The sequence below is a fragment of the Dendronephthya gigantea genome, unplaced genomic scaffold (genome assembly GCF_004324835.1).
Source record: "Dendronephthya gigantea isolate DGI-Jeju-01 unplaced genomic scaffold, DenGig_1.0 000001F, whole genome shotgun sequence".
In the NCBI taxonomy this organism is placed as follows: Eukaryota; Metazoa; Cnidaria; class Anthozoa; order Malacalcyonacea; family Nephtheidae; genus Dendronephthya; species Dendronephthya gigantea.
Window position 1 is genome coordinate 1055485 of NW_021163011.1, and position 12892 is coordinate 1068376.

General features: G+C 37.0%; 1 protein-coding gene across 1 annotated transcript in view; it reads left to right on the forward strand.

Annotated features, from left to right (window-relative positions):
* The window catches only part of LOC114523714 (DNA polymerase epsilon catalytic subunit A-like), a 28895-nt gene that overhangs the window by 6326 nt on the left and 9677 nt on the right, over window positions 1-12892 (forward strand). The window contains exons 11-40 of the mRNA XM_028544732.1: window positions 215-325; window positions 627-712; window positions 859-914; window positions 1484-1547; window positions 2020-2080; window positions 2425-2496; window positions 2567-2680; window positions 2906-2998; window positions 3153-3272; window positions 3481-3588; window positions 4126-4254; window positions 4798-4900; window positions 5062-5208; window positions 5756-5901; window positions 6076-6134; window positions 6720-6809; window positions 6896-6988; window positions 7085-7154; window positions 7238-7312; window positions 7745-7834; window positions 8163-8230; window positions 8464-8659; window positions 9137-9535; window positions 9642-9773; window positions 9890-10099; window positions 10385-10591; window positions 11147-11279; window positions 11949-12045; window positions 12358-12412; window positions 12593-12676. Coding sequence (XP_028400533.1) covers window positions 215-325; window positions 627-712; window positions 859-914; window positions 1484-1547; window positions 2020-2080; window positions 2425-2496; window positions 2567-2680; window positions 2906-2998; window positions 3153-3272; window positions 3481-3588; window positions 4126-4254; window positions 4798-4900; window positions 5062-5208; window positions 5756-5901; window positions 6076-6134; window positions 6720-6809; window positions 6896-6988; window positions 7085-7154; window positions 7238-7312; window positions 7745-7834; window positions 8163-8230; window positions 8464-8659; window positions 9137-9535; window positions 9642-9773; window positions 9890-10099; window positions 10385-10591; window positions 11147-11279; window positions 11949-12045; window positions 12358-12412; window positions 12593-12676 — 3468 coding nt within the window. The remainder of the gene's footprint in view (window positions 1-214; window positions 326-626; window positions 713-858; window positions 915-1483; window positions 1548-2019; window positions 2081-2424; window positions 2497-2566; window positions 2681-2905; window positions 2999-3152; window positions 3273-3480; window positions 3589-4125; window positions 4255-4797; window positions 4901-5061; window positions 5209-5755; window positions 5902-6075; window positions 6135-6719; window positions 6810-6895; window positions 6989-7084; window positions 7155-7237; window positions 7313-7744; window positions 7835-8162; window positions 8231-8463; window positions 8660-9136; window positions 9536-9641; window positions 9774-9889; window positions 10100-10384; window positions 10592-11146; window positions 11280-11948; window positions 12046-12357; window positions 12413-12592; window positions 12677-12892) is intronic.

Below are 12892 nucleotides of genomic sequence, written 5' to 3' on the forward strand. Positions count from 1 at the left end.
ATGTATATATACTAGCACAGATATTGAGTAGATCCAGAAAGCACAATAATCATTGACGAAAGAATGGCAAGATGAGGCCACTAAAGCATTTTTACAGTACTAAAAACTGCATGATTTCGATAAATGTTCATTTATGTTTATTCATATCCATGTATTAAGAAAGACGAAATAGAATATAACTATTACCGCATGCACTTCGTTTTTTTCTTCCTAGGGGTATTTAATCACAAACAGAGAGATTGTCTCTGAAGATATTGAGGATTTTGAATATACTCCGAAACCAGATTACGAAGGTCCAATAATCGTCCTAAATGAACCGGATGAGGTAGAAGTTTTATTGAGATAAGTAAGAAAAATAATAGGTTTTCCCCACTATAAGATGTCCATGCAATGCCATCTTTTTCACGTTCTTGGTAGAATAAAATAATATTTTACTTTTTAATTTAAAAATTCCTGTGCACTCCGCCATCTTGGCAAAATATGCCAGACTTAAATAATTTTATTTGAGGTTTTAGCCATGGATTTTCGATTTAAAATTAACATCTCTTTTAGCTATATAGTTCTACAAATATAAGTATTAATTTTTACTGAGGGATTGCTTATATTTTAATTCTAATTTGTTAAAGATAAGTCTGCTCCACCGTTTCTTTGAACATATTCAAGAGGTGCAGCCAAGCGTATTTGTAACCTACAACGGAGACAGTTTCGATTGGTGAGCGTTTCACGTTTTCTTACAGTCATTGTAGGTCTACACGTCACTATATATGAGCCTTTACAAGAGAATTCTAGGAAGTTCTTCAAATTGAAAAATATTGTATGAGAAATCACTACAGTTTTGGATTAAATGTTGTATTCCAGGCCATTTATTGAAGCTCGAGCATTGCATCACGGCTTGAAGATGGCTGACGAAATAGGTAATGGTCAAATTATCTATGACTGGGACTAAGCTGAAAGAAATAAACAATAGAAAATATTACGTGTGGAAGAACTTATCGGATGTTTTTCAATTTACACATATTAATTGGACGAGTGATTAGAGCTGAAATTACTCAAAACATTATAGCTATATAAAATTTTTACAGGGTTCATGCAGCGCCTGTTTGATACACCCTGTAGTGTATTTAAAAATATCTTTCTCCTTTGGGATTTGTTGGGATTTTAAAAATTTTTAAAAATTACGCCATTTTACAATGAAATATTTAGGTATTCCCAATCAATTTAAAGAAATATTTTTAAGAATTGAACACTGACCAATCCATAGTCATGCATGTCATATAATACCCGACCGGGTGTAATAAATATCCGAGCATAGTACCACCGCACGCCGCTTTGCGCAGGCTCGGGGAGCAATTGTTGATAAATTTGTCCGCATTGTGAAATTCCTTCTTATATAATGACATAAAAATACCCACCTTTGTAAAGATACAAAGGGAGTTCTTACCGAGTCCGTCGCACATCTAAATGCCCAAAATACAATTTTTAGGATTTGCACCGGATTCCCAACAAGAGTATAAATCGAGAGCTGCAATTCATATGGACTGTTTTAGGTACATGTATGATCTGTTAGCAGTAAAACATCTTATAAGCGTGCCCAGGAAAATTTGGAAGAGACAACAGATTTCTTTGTCTTTTAAGCTCGTCTCCTTAAGCCGGTTTTCCACTAGCGATATTTTTCGCGCGAAGCGACTTTATTCCTTTGTATTTGAGCAATTTGTTCCAGATGGTTGCAGTTGAGAGCTCTGAAACAAAAGTAAAATGTCGCTTCGCGTGAAATATCGCTAGTGGAAAACCGGCTTTACTGAGGCAAAAACAAAAATGGCACACAAAAAGAACTTTTGAACTAATTTTTCTGGGAATATTTAGAATACAAAAAGTAATAGTTATTGACAAATACGCATGTTCTGGCAAACTCAAAAACAATTTCACCAATGCCGTACAGAGTACCAACCCTACGAAGCGAGGAATTTCGCTTGAGCAATATTTACCTACTACTTCTGATACCATTTTTATTGCTTTCAGATGGGTAAAACGTGACAGTTACTTACCTGTTGGTAGCCAAAATCTTAAAGCAGTGACAAAGGTATACAGTAGTTTTTGTTTAGATTTAGGTTTGACTGAACAGGATATTTTAGCTTAAACGCGGTCGATTAAACAAAGTTTAAAAGTACTCTCGTGCATCTTGTGAATGACTGAACCTATACAAGTTTATATCTTCTATCTACTTACATCGAATTATTTCACCTCTGTTTTTCGATAAATAGATTTTTTTTTCCATTTTAAACTTAATTGCCGTTTAAGCTAAACCCCTTTCAACCGACCGGCCCTTAGAATCTTACATGAGAGATTAAACAGTTTACATTACGTGTATAATAGCGGTATAATGACCACAGATTGGTTGCATTTTTCAATTTTATTTTCTTTCAGGCTAAGTTGCGGTACAATCCAATTGAATTGGATCCTGAAGAAATGTGCCGCATGGCTAGCGAGCAACCACAGGTGCCGAACTGAGTGCTTGCCAGAACTGAGTTCACTTTGAATTAACATTATTTTCATATTTCCTATTCAGGAAATGGCTAACTATTCGGTTTCTGATGCCGTTGCAACGTATTATCTTTACATGAAGTATGTGCATCCCTTCATCTTTGCACTCTGCACCATTATTCCCATGGAGCCTGATGAAGTAAGATTTCATTTTATACTCATAGCAAACAATTTACAAACGTTTTCATGAGAATTGCTGAGGTTTTTAGGTGGTTAATTGTATAACTATATAAAGTCTACGTATACAATTAAGCATACACTACGGCTAAGTCTATACAAATGCAAACCAATTTCTGTGGAGCCAATGCATTTATACAATGGAAGCCTTTCTAGCTCTGCTGCTTTGCTCGGTTTTGTTATATAGGTATTACGCAAAGGTTCTGGAACTTTATGCGAGGCCTTGCTCATGGTTCAAGCGTTCCACGCCAACGTCATTTTTCCTAACAAACAAGAACAGGTAATAATTTTAACCTTTTCGAATACTTCTTGTGTGGTATCGAATGGTGATCACAAAAATGTTCTTAGCTAGTATATACGTAGTTTGTTTCCCATAAGAATTGGATTTTATAGAGCCGAATTTGCTTAATCGCGATGGTCTTTAACCTCCGTAGGTCTTTAGTAAGCTTACCAATGATGGACATCTTTTGGACTCCGAGACTTACGTTGGTGGCCACGTTGAAGCTTTGGAATCCGGCGTGTTTCGTAGCGACATACCGTGTCGATTCCGCATGGTAAGTTCTGCATAATATGCCGAACATTGCGATTGTTAATTGGTCAGGTAATCAGGTTGAATATGTGATCATAAATGATAAATGAAAATGCAAGAAATATTTTTTTATATTTAAACTCTTAAGATTGCGTCTTGCGACCTGCATTATTGTATCATTGTTGATCATGGTTCTCTGACTTTCGATAAAAATGATTACGTCTCTTTTGCAGTCCCCTTCAGCCTGTCAGCAGCTAATTGACGATGTAGAAAGTACGATGCGTCATACAATCATCGAAGAGGAAAAAATCGCCATTGAGACGGTTACAAATTTTGAAGAGGTATACTATAATGTAAATTTGAAAGACACCTTGGAAAGTGAAATCAGTCAATAAAAGCTGTTGCACGGTGCAGTGCAGTGCACTACACTACACTACACTTCGTATACACTACACTACACTACACTACACCACTGCACTGCACTGCACTGCATTGCACTGCACTATAGCACGCTACAGTGCACTGTCCTGCACTGCACTGTACTGCACTCCACTGCACTGTCGGCTCAACCCAGCGAATTTGGAAATCAAATCCTGAAATCTATTGCCTGCAAATTGGACTCCCTTACCAATCTATTTTTCTGCAGTTATTTCAAACTTGGTTCACTAAAATCCCCAAATAACCCGTCTTTTAAATATCATTCAAACAGCCATGCATATTCTGCAATTTTCTTTTGCAAAAGAATGGCATGCATAAAATTTTTGAACAACTGACATTGTTTAGACTCACTGTATTTGCGTGCCTCATATGAATTGCGCGGATAGGTCTGTAATGATATATCTACGTTTGTCCAACATATTTTCGATTCCATTATCAAGGTGTGCGAGAAAATAAAAGAGAAACTCACGTTGTTGCGAGATACGCCAAACCGGCTTGAAAACCCTATGATTTATCATTTGGACGTCGGCGCTATGTATCCCAATATAATCTTGACAAACCGTTTGCAGGTGAATGATGTGAAATTACTAACAGTTAATGAGTTATAGCAATACCTTCTTTTGAATGGGTTGACATCGCGTTCTTCGGTTGTTTTCAAGATGGTGCCATTAATGGTGAAGTATAGAGTCTGTAATATGAACAGGCGCTTTGTATACACATTGAATTTCTCTATTTCTTTGAATATTCCCTTCTGGCGGAATCTTTAACACATTTTTAGTTTGCTATATATCTCTTAATGAATTTCTTCGCGACGTTTTTGCAGTCTTTAGACCATACTTTTTCAACTGAACTGTGGGCGAACCGTAATACTATATTCTGAAAGACCACGAAATGTATATACAATCCTGAAGTTATTTTCCTAAAATATCAGTTTACTTTTTCAAAAAAAACGGTGGACATCTTTCACCTTGGTTACACATATCTGCCATGTATTCTTCCATCTAATTTTTTTGTTGCCACATCAAACTAACCTTAACTGTAGTTTTTTGGGAATTCACCATGCGCTGCCTTCCCACTTAACCTTTGTATCTTCGCTTGAATTTTACTTGCAGCCTTCAGCGATGGTTGATGAAACAACTTGTGCAAGATGTGATTTTAACAAACCTGGGGCAAAATGTCAACGTAACATGAAATGGATGTGGAGAGGAGAATACTGTGAGTTTTCTTCCGAATATCTGTCTAAAATAATCGAAGAGCTGTGAAATGTATTAATGTAAGATTAGACTTAAAATATGAACCCGGATTTTATCACAATTCACACTTTGAAGTGGGAGTCAAGTCTGTAGGTAAACACTTATTATTTCTCATTCTCTCAGCTCCGGCAAGTCGAAATGAATATCAGACAATCAAACAGCAACTTGAAGTGGAGAGGATACCTGGTTTGGAACCAGGGGACCCTCCGCGATCGTTTCATTCCCTAACGAATGCTGAGAAGGCGCAGATGGAAAAGAAAAGACTGTCAGGTTTGTACCGTGGAACGAAAATTGTTTGATCACGCGAATGCAGATGAAATTTATAAAAATTGCCAATATGATGAAAAATAAGTATATACAGGACATAAATTAACGCCATTCGAGTTGTAATCAGATCTTGTAAGGTCTTATGTGCATATAGGCATCCGTTTCCAACATCCCAAATCCAACAAGAAGGAATTTCGTTTTAAACCAATCAGCAAATTTGTTTACATACCCAGTAGCCCAATCAGAATGAGAATGCATAAATATTGACTACTTCCGGCAAAAGGGTACATTATTCATACGCATATACGCTTTGCCGGAAAAATGTAAACTCATTTGCCGATTAGTTCAAAACTAAATTCGTCGTTCCCAGATCCAAGCTCTTAATATACACTAGCTTAGTAGGCTTCTCTCTTATGCCACCTTGCGAATCAAAGCAACTGTACCTCTGCTTGTTTCCTATAGGAGACAAATAAAAATACTGAAATAGGAATGAATTTAGGGATTTCTTTTCTCAAATCATGATTTCTAATTATGTTTGGAATTATATCAGAATACTGTCACAAAGCGTACAAGAAGACCAAGATAAGTCGAATCGAAGACAGAGAAACAACAATTTGTCAGAGAGAAAATTCATTTTACGTCGACACAGTGCGTGCATTTCGAGATCGCAGATACGAATTCAAAGGGCAGTTAAAGGTTGGTATTCATGCAGTTGCATGGGTGTTCTTTAAAATATTTACCCAAAGCAAACGGGTTTTATGCACCGCCTGGACTAAATATAATTTAATTCACTTCTGTAAATAATCTCCTTACAAGTAAGTTTAACCCTCGATTATAACGGTTGTAACAACGGTGTCTTAATTTCTCAAGATCTGGAAAAAGAAGTTATCAGCTGCCATGGACAAAGGCGACGCACAAGAAATAAAAAGGTGACCGAACATGATATGAACTATATTCTCCTAAAATGTTAAAATCAATTGATATGTTAACGAAACTCTTGTCGCTCGGTCTCTTCGCGCTATATTTTGTTTTATCATTCACTTATCATCACACTGATCACTCATCGTATTTTCAGTTTTGATTGGTTAATTTACCTGCAATTAACTGCGTGCAAATAATACTCTGAGCATGCGCATTTGTTTTCTCTATTAGTTTACTCGATTTATTAGTGACTCTGTAATAATTACAAGTTGAAGTATCAGTCACTTCGTGTACGAGACAGCCGCCATCTTTACTTATTCAACTAAATGCATAATATGATAATTTACTTTTACCCCTGCGAGCATCAATTAAAGTCTGGGTATGTTTTTTTTGTTGCCATCGCTGATGCAATGCAATAAATAGGCGACTTGTGGAGTGTGGACTTTTAGTACAGTTGATAGCGAACGCTTTTATATATACGTTTAAAGTTTAACTTAACTAAAAGTTTTGCGGCATTAATTCGTATAGAGTGTGTTTTTTTATTTAGATTACTATTCATAATAGTAATTGCTGATTCAACCAATTCTCTTTAGTTGTAAAAGTAAAGAAGTTCTGTATGACTCACTTCAGCTTGCACACAAGTGTATTTTGAATTCTTTCTACGGTTATGTAATGAGAAAAGGGTGAGTTCGCCGCACAAGTATGTTTTATAGATGCAACATTAATTTCTTTTCCATGAACCATAAACTTTAAGTACTTATTTCTTCAGCGCCCGCTGGTATTCGATGGAAATGGCCGGAATTGTTTGTTGCACAGGCGCCAACATTATAACAAGGGCGAGAGAGATCGTTGAACAAATCGGGTAGATAAACTCATGTTAGTCACGGACAGCTGCATGCGTAAAAATCTTATGAAAAGACTCGTTCTTGTCATGATGTAATATACATGTCTTTTTCAGGCGGCCATTGGAACTTGATACCGACGGAATTTGGTGCATTCTTCCCGCAAGTTTTCCCGAAAATTTCCAGGTAGTGTTTCTTTATATAGCTTCAATTATCAGCGACTTTGCTATTGATAAAGAGGAGTAACGTGTTGAACTTGCGGTTTTAAGGTGACAACAACAAATCCTAAAAAAAGCAAAGTTGCCATTTCATTTCCTGGAGCAATGTTGAATATAATGGTCAAGGTAAGTGGAAGTACCGATGCTGTGTGCGATATATATGTATATCGATATAACACATGTAAGATTACTGGCGCAGTGAACCAAATTTTTAACCGAAATCTTAACAATTTTTAAGGCCTGACCAGCAGTATTTGATCCAAATTCATTCTATATTTATTTGTAGTTATATATAGCACAGTGAACCAAATTTTTAACAAAATTTAAAAATATTTTTAGTTTTCATTTATGCAAAAGATCATATTATATTTTTGGCAGTTGCGATTCTCAAAATCATCACTTTTGTTTTCTCAAAATCACATTATGTAGCCATGTTTTATATGCATGTCATATCGCGTAGTCATTTGAGACCATTGTGTCCGTGGTCATTAGAAACATTTGTGACCGTGGTCATTAAAAATATTTAAATAAAGAAAACATGTATTTCTCTTGTCGTAGAATTATTTTACAAACGATCAATATCAAGAACTCGTGGATAAAGACGATATACATTACACCGTCAGAAGTGAAAACTCTATCTTTTTTGAGGTACATATATATACATCTATTTTACGACCTTTTACGGTGTAACAGCCACAACTTTCGATTAACTCCTTTTTATGTGTCCTGCCTTGAAATTCATTTTGGCGAATAATTTTCCACTATTCTTGAAAATTTTCATATTATTCTGGCGATGTAGCTACTATTGCGTCTACGTGCATGACACCGCACAAACCAGACTAATAAAAACTACAGGGAAGCTCCTTTACGTTTGACCCATTCACTTCCTTCTGTCGCTCGAAATCGTCCTTCAACACCCTCCTTCAATAGTACAGTAGAGATCTCGTCAGAACATGTATAATGTCTTTTAATTAAGGTTGATGGTCCTTACAAGGCAATGATATTACCTGCTGCAAAAGAAGAAGGAAAAAAACTTAAGAAAAGGTACCCACCTCAAAAGTTGTGTTTGCAACAACACCAGTCTGCTTAACTTGTAAACGGTTGGCGCCCTGAAGCCGGTAACATGCAGTTGAATGGGAAATTTGTCGGCGCTAGCCAACAAATCGCGGGCGCATACAAAAATGCTTTCCAAAATTTGCCATTTATGCTGCACTAAAATAGACCGAAATACACAACGAACATTAGCATTGTGTTGCTATCAATGACATTTTGTTAAGATATGCTGTGTTCAACGAAGATGGATCGCTGGCCGAATTGAAAGGTTTTGAAGTGAAACGACGTGGTGAACTTCAACTTATCAAGATTTTCCAATCGTCGGTTTTCGAATCCTTTCTGGAAGGATCCTCCTTGGAAGAGGTTTACAACGCTGTTGGCAAGGTTGCCAACTATTGGCTCGATGTTCTTTATACGCAGGTATTATACATCATCATGCGAAGGCAAGGGTTGCGAAAATCATTCGATCAGATAGCGGATGTCGACCAATCTCCGTTTCTGCATGCCCTCACCGAAGGAGCTTAATCGAATGTCGTTTGAAGGCTTAATCCACCTTCATAATTATGGAAAAAAGAGGAAGGGGGTGTAAGGTTTCGACCCGTTAATGCGTATAATGCTTTGCATGGTTTCATAAGAGCGATCTATTAGTTTTAATTTCCTGAAACCTTGCAAATGAAAGTGTACAATTCCAATCGATTTTATTTTATACGTGCAAAATCTGATTCCATGCATACGTATGAATATAAGCATAGTTTATTCCACATGTAAAGTGTACACACATTGCCTCATTTTAATGTTCTGAACGTTCACCTTGTAAATTTCCCAGTTCAATGCCTTACTTCCACAATATTACCGTCTACAAATTTACACGCGGGATCTCGAAAAATCTCTTTTTAGGCGCCAAACATGCCTGACACTGAGCTCTGTGACCTGATTTGTGAAAATCGCAGCATGTCCCGTAAGCTGGAAGAATATGGATCGCAAAAGTCAACTTCGATCAGCACGGCAAAAAGACTGGCTGAATTTCTCGGAGATCAAATGGTGAAGGACAAAGGCCTAAGTTGTAAATTTATCATCTCGAGAAAACCAGAAGGATCTCCCGTGACAGAGCGTGCTATTCCTTTGGCCATATTTCAGACGGACGATGGCGTAAAGAGACATTATCTCCGAAGATGGTTGAAAAGTCCAGGGTTGACGAATTTTGATATTCGCAACATCTTAGATTGGGATTACTACATAGAAAGATTGAACAGCGCTATCCAGAAGATCATTACAATTCCAGCTGCTTTGCAAGGGGTAAGTTGGTTCGGTGCGATACAACACAGAGGGCGTTCGGTTTTTACGAAAGGTCCGGTTTTTCCAAACAGTAGTGTGGTTGCTATAGTTGGTTTTCCATTCGCAGGTCTCAAATCCAGTGCCACGATGTCTTCATCCGGATTGGTTGCACAAACGTCTTCTGGAAAAGAACGATGTTTTTAAACAACAACGGATTACTCAAATGTTCTCGGTGGTTCCGAAGTCTAAAGCACCAGCTGTAAGTATCAATACCACTGCTCGAAATCAAAATTACCGCAATAACCACGTGTGTTTATAAAATGTATTGATATAATACAAACTTGCTTGTTATACTGTATTTTATTCGCTTCGTAGGACGAGGATTCGAACGTCAATTCAGACAGCGTCCGGGACATAGAAGATATTGGTCACTCATCAACCACCGCACATTCGACGCTGCCTGTTGCTACGAAAAGAAAGAGTTCCGTTTTAAACAATTCGTCTAATACCCAGTCTTCTGACGCTGACCTCTCGAAATCGTGGATGGAGGTTCTTGGGCCCCCTCCTCCTATTGGTGAAACTAAGGTTGGTGTAGTTAAAACCTAAAGCAAGTTGTACGAAGAAGGCTGGATAGCGCTATCCACCGGACTTTTTTTTCAAGGCAAAATAATTGCAGCTTTAGAGCTAACAATATTAAAAAGGATCCCCAATTAAGAAAAATATAGGCCTCAGGTTTAGAAACACACGACTTAAGACTCTTTGATTGGTGTTTTTCATCCAGCGGCAATCAACCGCAACGATAAGTTTCATTACAAAAATGCAGTTTAGTGAATAACCGCAGTCTAAAATCTGTAAAAATCTCTTTTCCAGGCGGAACGGGCTGTGTGGGTAGAATTTCAAAAACGAAAATGGGAATTCCAAAGGAAGCAAAGGAAGGAAAAGAAGCGTCTTAGAGTTCAAGCTGAAGGAATGGGAATGGACGTCAGAGGTGGGCGAACTAGACCGATTTCAGGAATGTCGTCATTTTTGCAGCGTCAAGCGAAGTCAATCTTGGACCAATCCTGGCAGGTGATACAGGTATGCATGGGTTTACATTCATACCGTTTTGATTATGTGCAAAGAGTAATGGTCTGACTATTCAGGGTTCTGAAGATTTTCACAATGTCATAGCTGAAAAGCAAAATACAAAATAGAGAGATGAAGAATAATAAATGCACAAATAAGCTATATATTTATATATCGTAGTATAAACATTGAATTCGACATAACTGGAAGGCTGAACACCGCAGAAATTGATGTTTATGAGGTTTCAACCCATTTCTGTATCGCTATCAAAAAGAAAACTATTGAATACTTGACTGCAATCTTTTAACAGCTCATCATACACATCTGACAGCTGCATCATACACATCTGAAATAGCCATTTGAAGGCTTAAATTATACAGAAGGTTATTAATTTAGACGATTCGTTTTTGCCGTGTGTAAGCTTCAAATCTTTTGCCTATGCAAGACATTTAAAAACAAAGAGTTATAAAGAGTCTTTATAAAGAGTCTTTATTTATAAATATTTTTAATAGGTCTACACATAGTTATGTCATTAGGTTATCCTTGACTTTTTCATATTTTTCTCAGATGGCTGAAACGGACTCACCTGGATCATATAAACTCTGGGCTTTAATTGGTTCCGATCTGCATGCAATTAAGGTTCATGTTCCGAGAATATTTTATGTCAATTGCCGTACTTCGAAATCAGGAACGAGCTCTAGTAAGTACACGAACATGACTTGTGCTGTTTATCGACTTCTCATTTTAGTCTATTAATTTCATACTCAGTAAAACAACTTTTTACAATTATTGCATTTGAAGTATTTTTTCGCCATATTGCCCTTTTCTTCTCTTCCTCTGCTTCAGAAATTTTTACCCGAGTTAGCCTCAAAATGCTGTCGATTCAACACTATAGGCAGTTAATTAATATATAGTTATCTTTGACAGTGACATGTATTTTACCACAGTATATCCTTCAACGCTTCAATATTGTCGGATTTAATTCACTTCTGTAGGATAGATGTAATTCAATTCACTTCTGCTGACTTGCAATATGTTTATAGGCAGCAAAACACTAACTAGAGGGAATGCAGCACTGCTTTATTCATAGCAATCTACATTGCGTTAAATTCAAACGTCAAACGAATCGTGTGAACATGCATGCCTTAAGCCTTAATTAAACGTCGCATTTTGGTCGCGTTGAGTGCAATTCAGACGATATATAATGAGATGAAATGTATTTGACGCGACCAAAATGCGACGTTTAAACAAGGCCTTAGAATGAACATTTGGTGGAAAGGAATGATCTGCTCGAATTTGATTTAAAATATTGTCTGAACGTTTTAGAACCTTGACCATTGTTTAATGGCTATATTTCATTTATGTTAAGCCTGGCGTCGTGTTGGACGAACTTTACCGCGATCTCAACCTGTTGGTCATCTGTACCAATATTCGGTTCCCGAATCCCTGTACAAAGAACACGCAAGGTAATGACATGCATGATGGTAAAACACCCAACCATAGACGATCCGAATATTATTCTTGCTGTTTCAAAACTCGTGCAGTTGTTTATGAATGATGATGCAAATACTTTGATTATATATTACAAAGAACCTGGCGCGTAGCTATTTATGTCTGCCATTAATAATAAATGCATCCCGCATTCACCCTTTGAAAATTTAAGAAGTGTCTTTTGCATGCTATTCCCACGGATACTTGAAACATTTGAAACATTTTGAAACATTTTGAAACATTTTGAAACATTTTGAAACATTTTGAAACATTTTGAAACATTTCAGTCAGTTAGCGGATGATCTATCTTCACCTGATATTGAGGGGATCTACGAGTCGCAGGTGTGTATATTTCAACATAAGAAATAATAATAACGTCCTCAGATTCAGAAAATAATATCTGAACTCGCGGGTAAATCTAATTTTATATGGGGCATGCATGACCCTGTATGCATGTGGATATAATCGACATGTCCGAACCAATTTCAGAAATCCTAAAAATGACACAATTTCTGTTTGTAGGTTCCTTTGTTGTTTCGTGCGATCACATCACTTGGTTGCGTTTGCTCTGTGGACAGGACTTATGCACAACTATGCTTTGGAAGGGTTGGTGTTTGATATATTAAACTGAAAATACCCGATTCATAAAAGTTTTCTTAACTACGATTATTTGCTTAACCCTTCCACATTCAGGGCCTATTCGTTGCCGTCAATTCTGCATCTGGCTTCTGTTTATTCTTATTCCTAAGTGTGTATGAATGCTAAAAGTTTAAATCAATGTTCTTCGTATATTGCTTTAAGAGACCAACAGTTTATTGACTA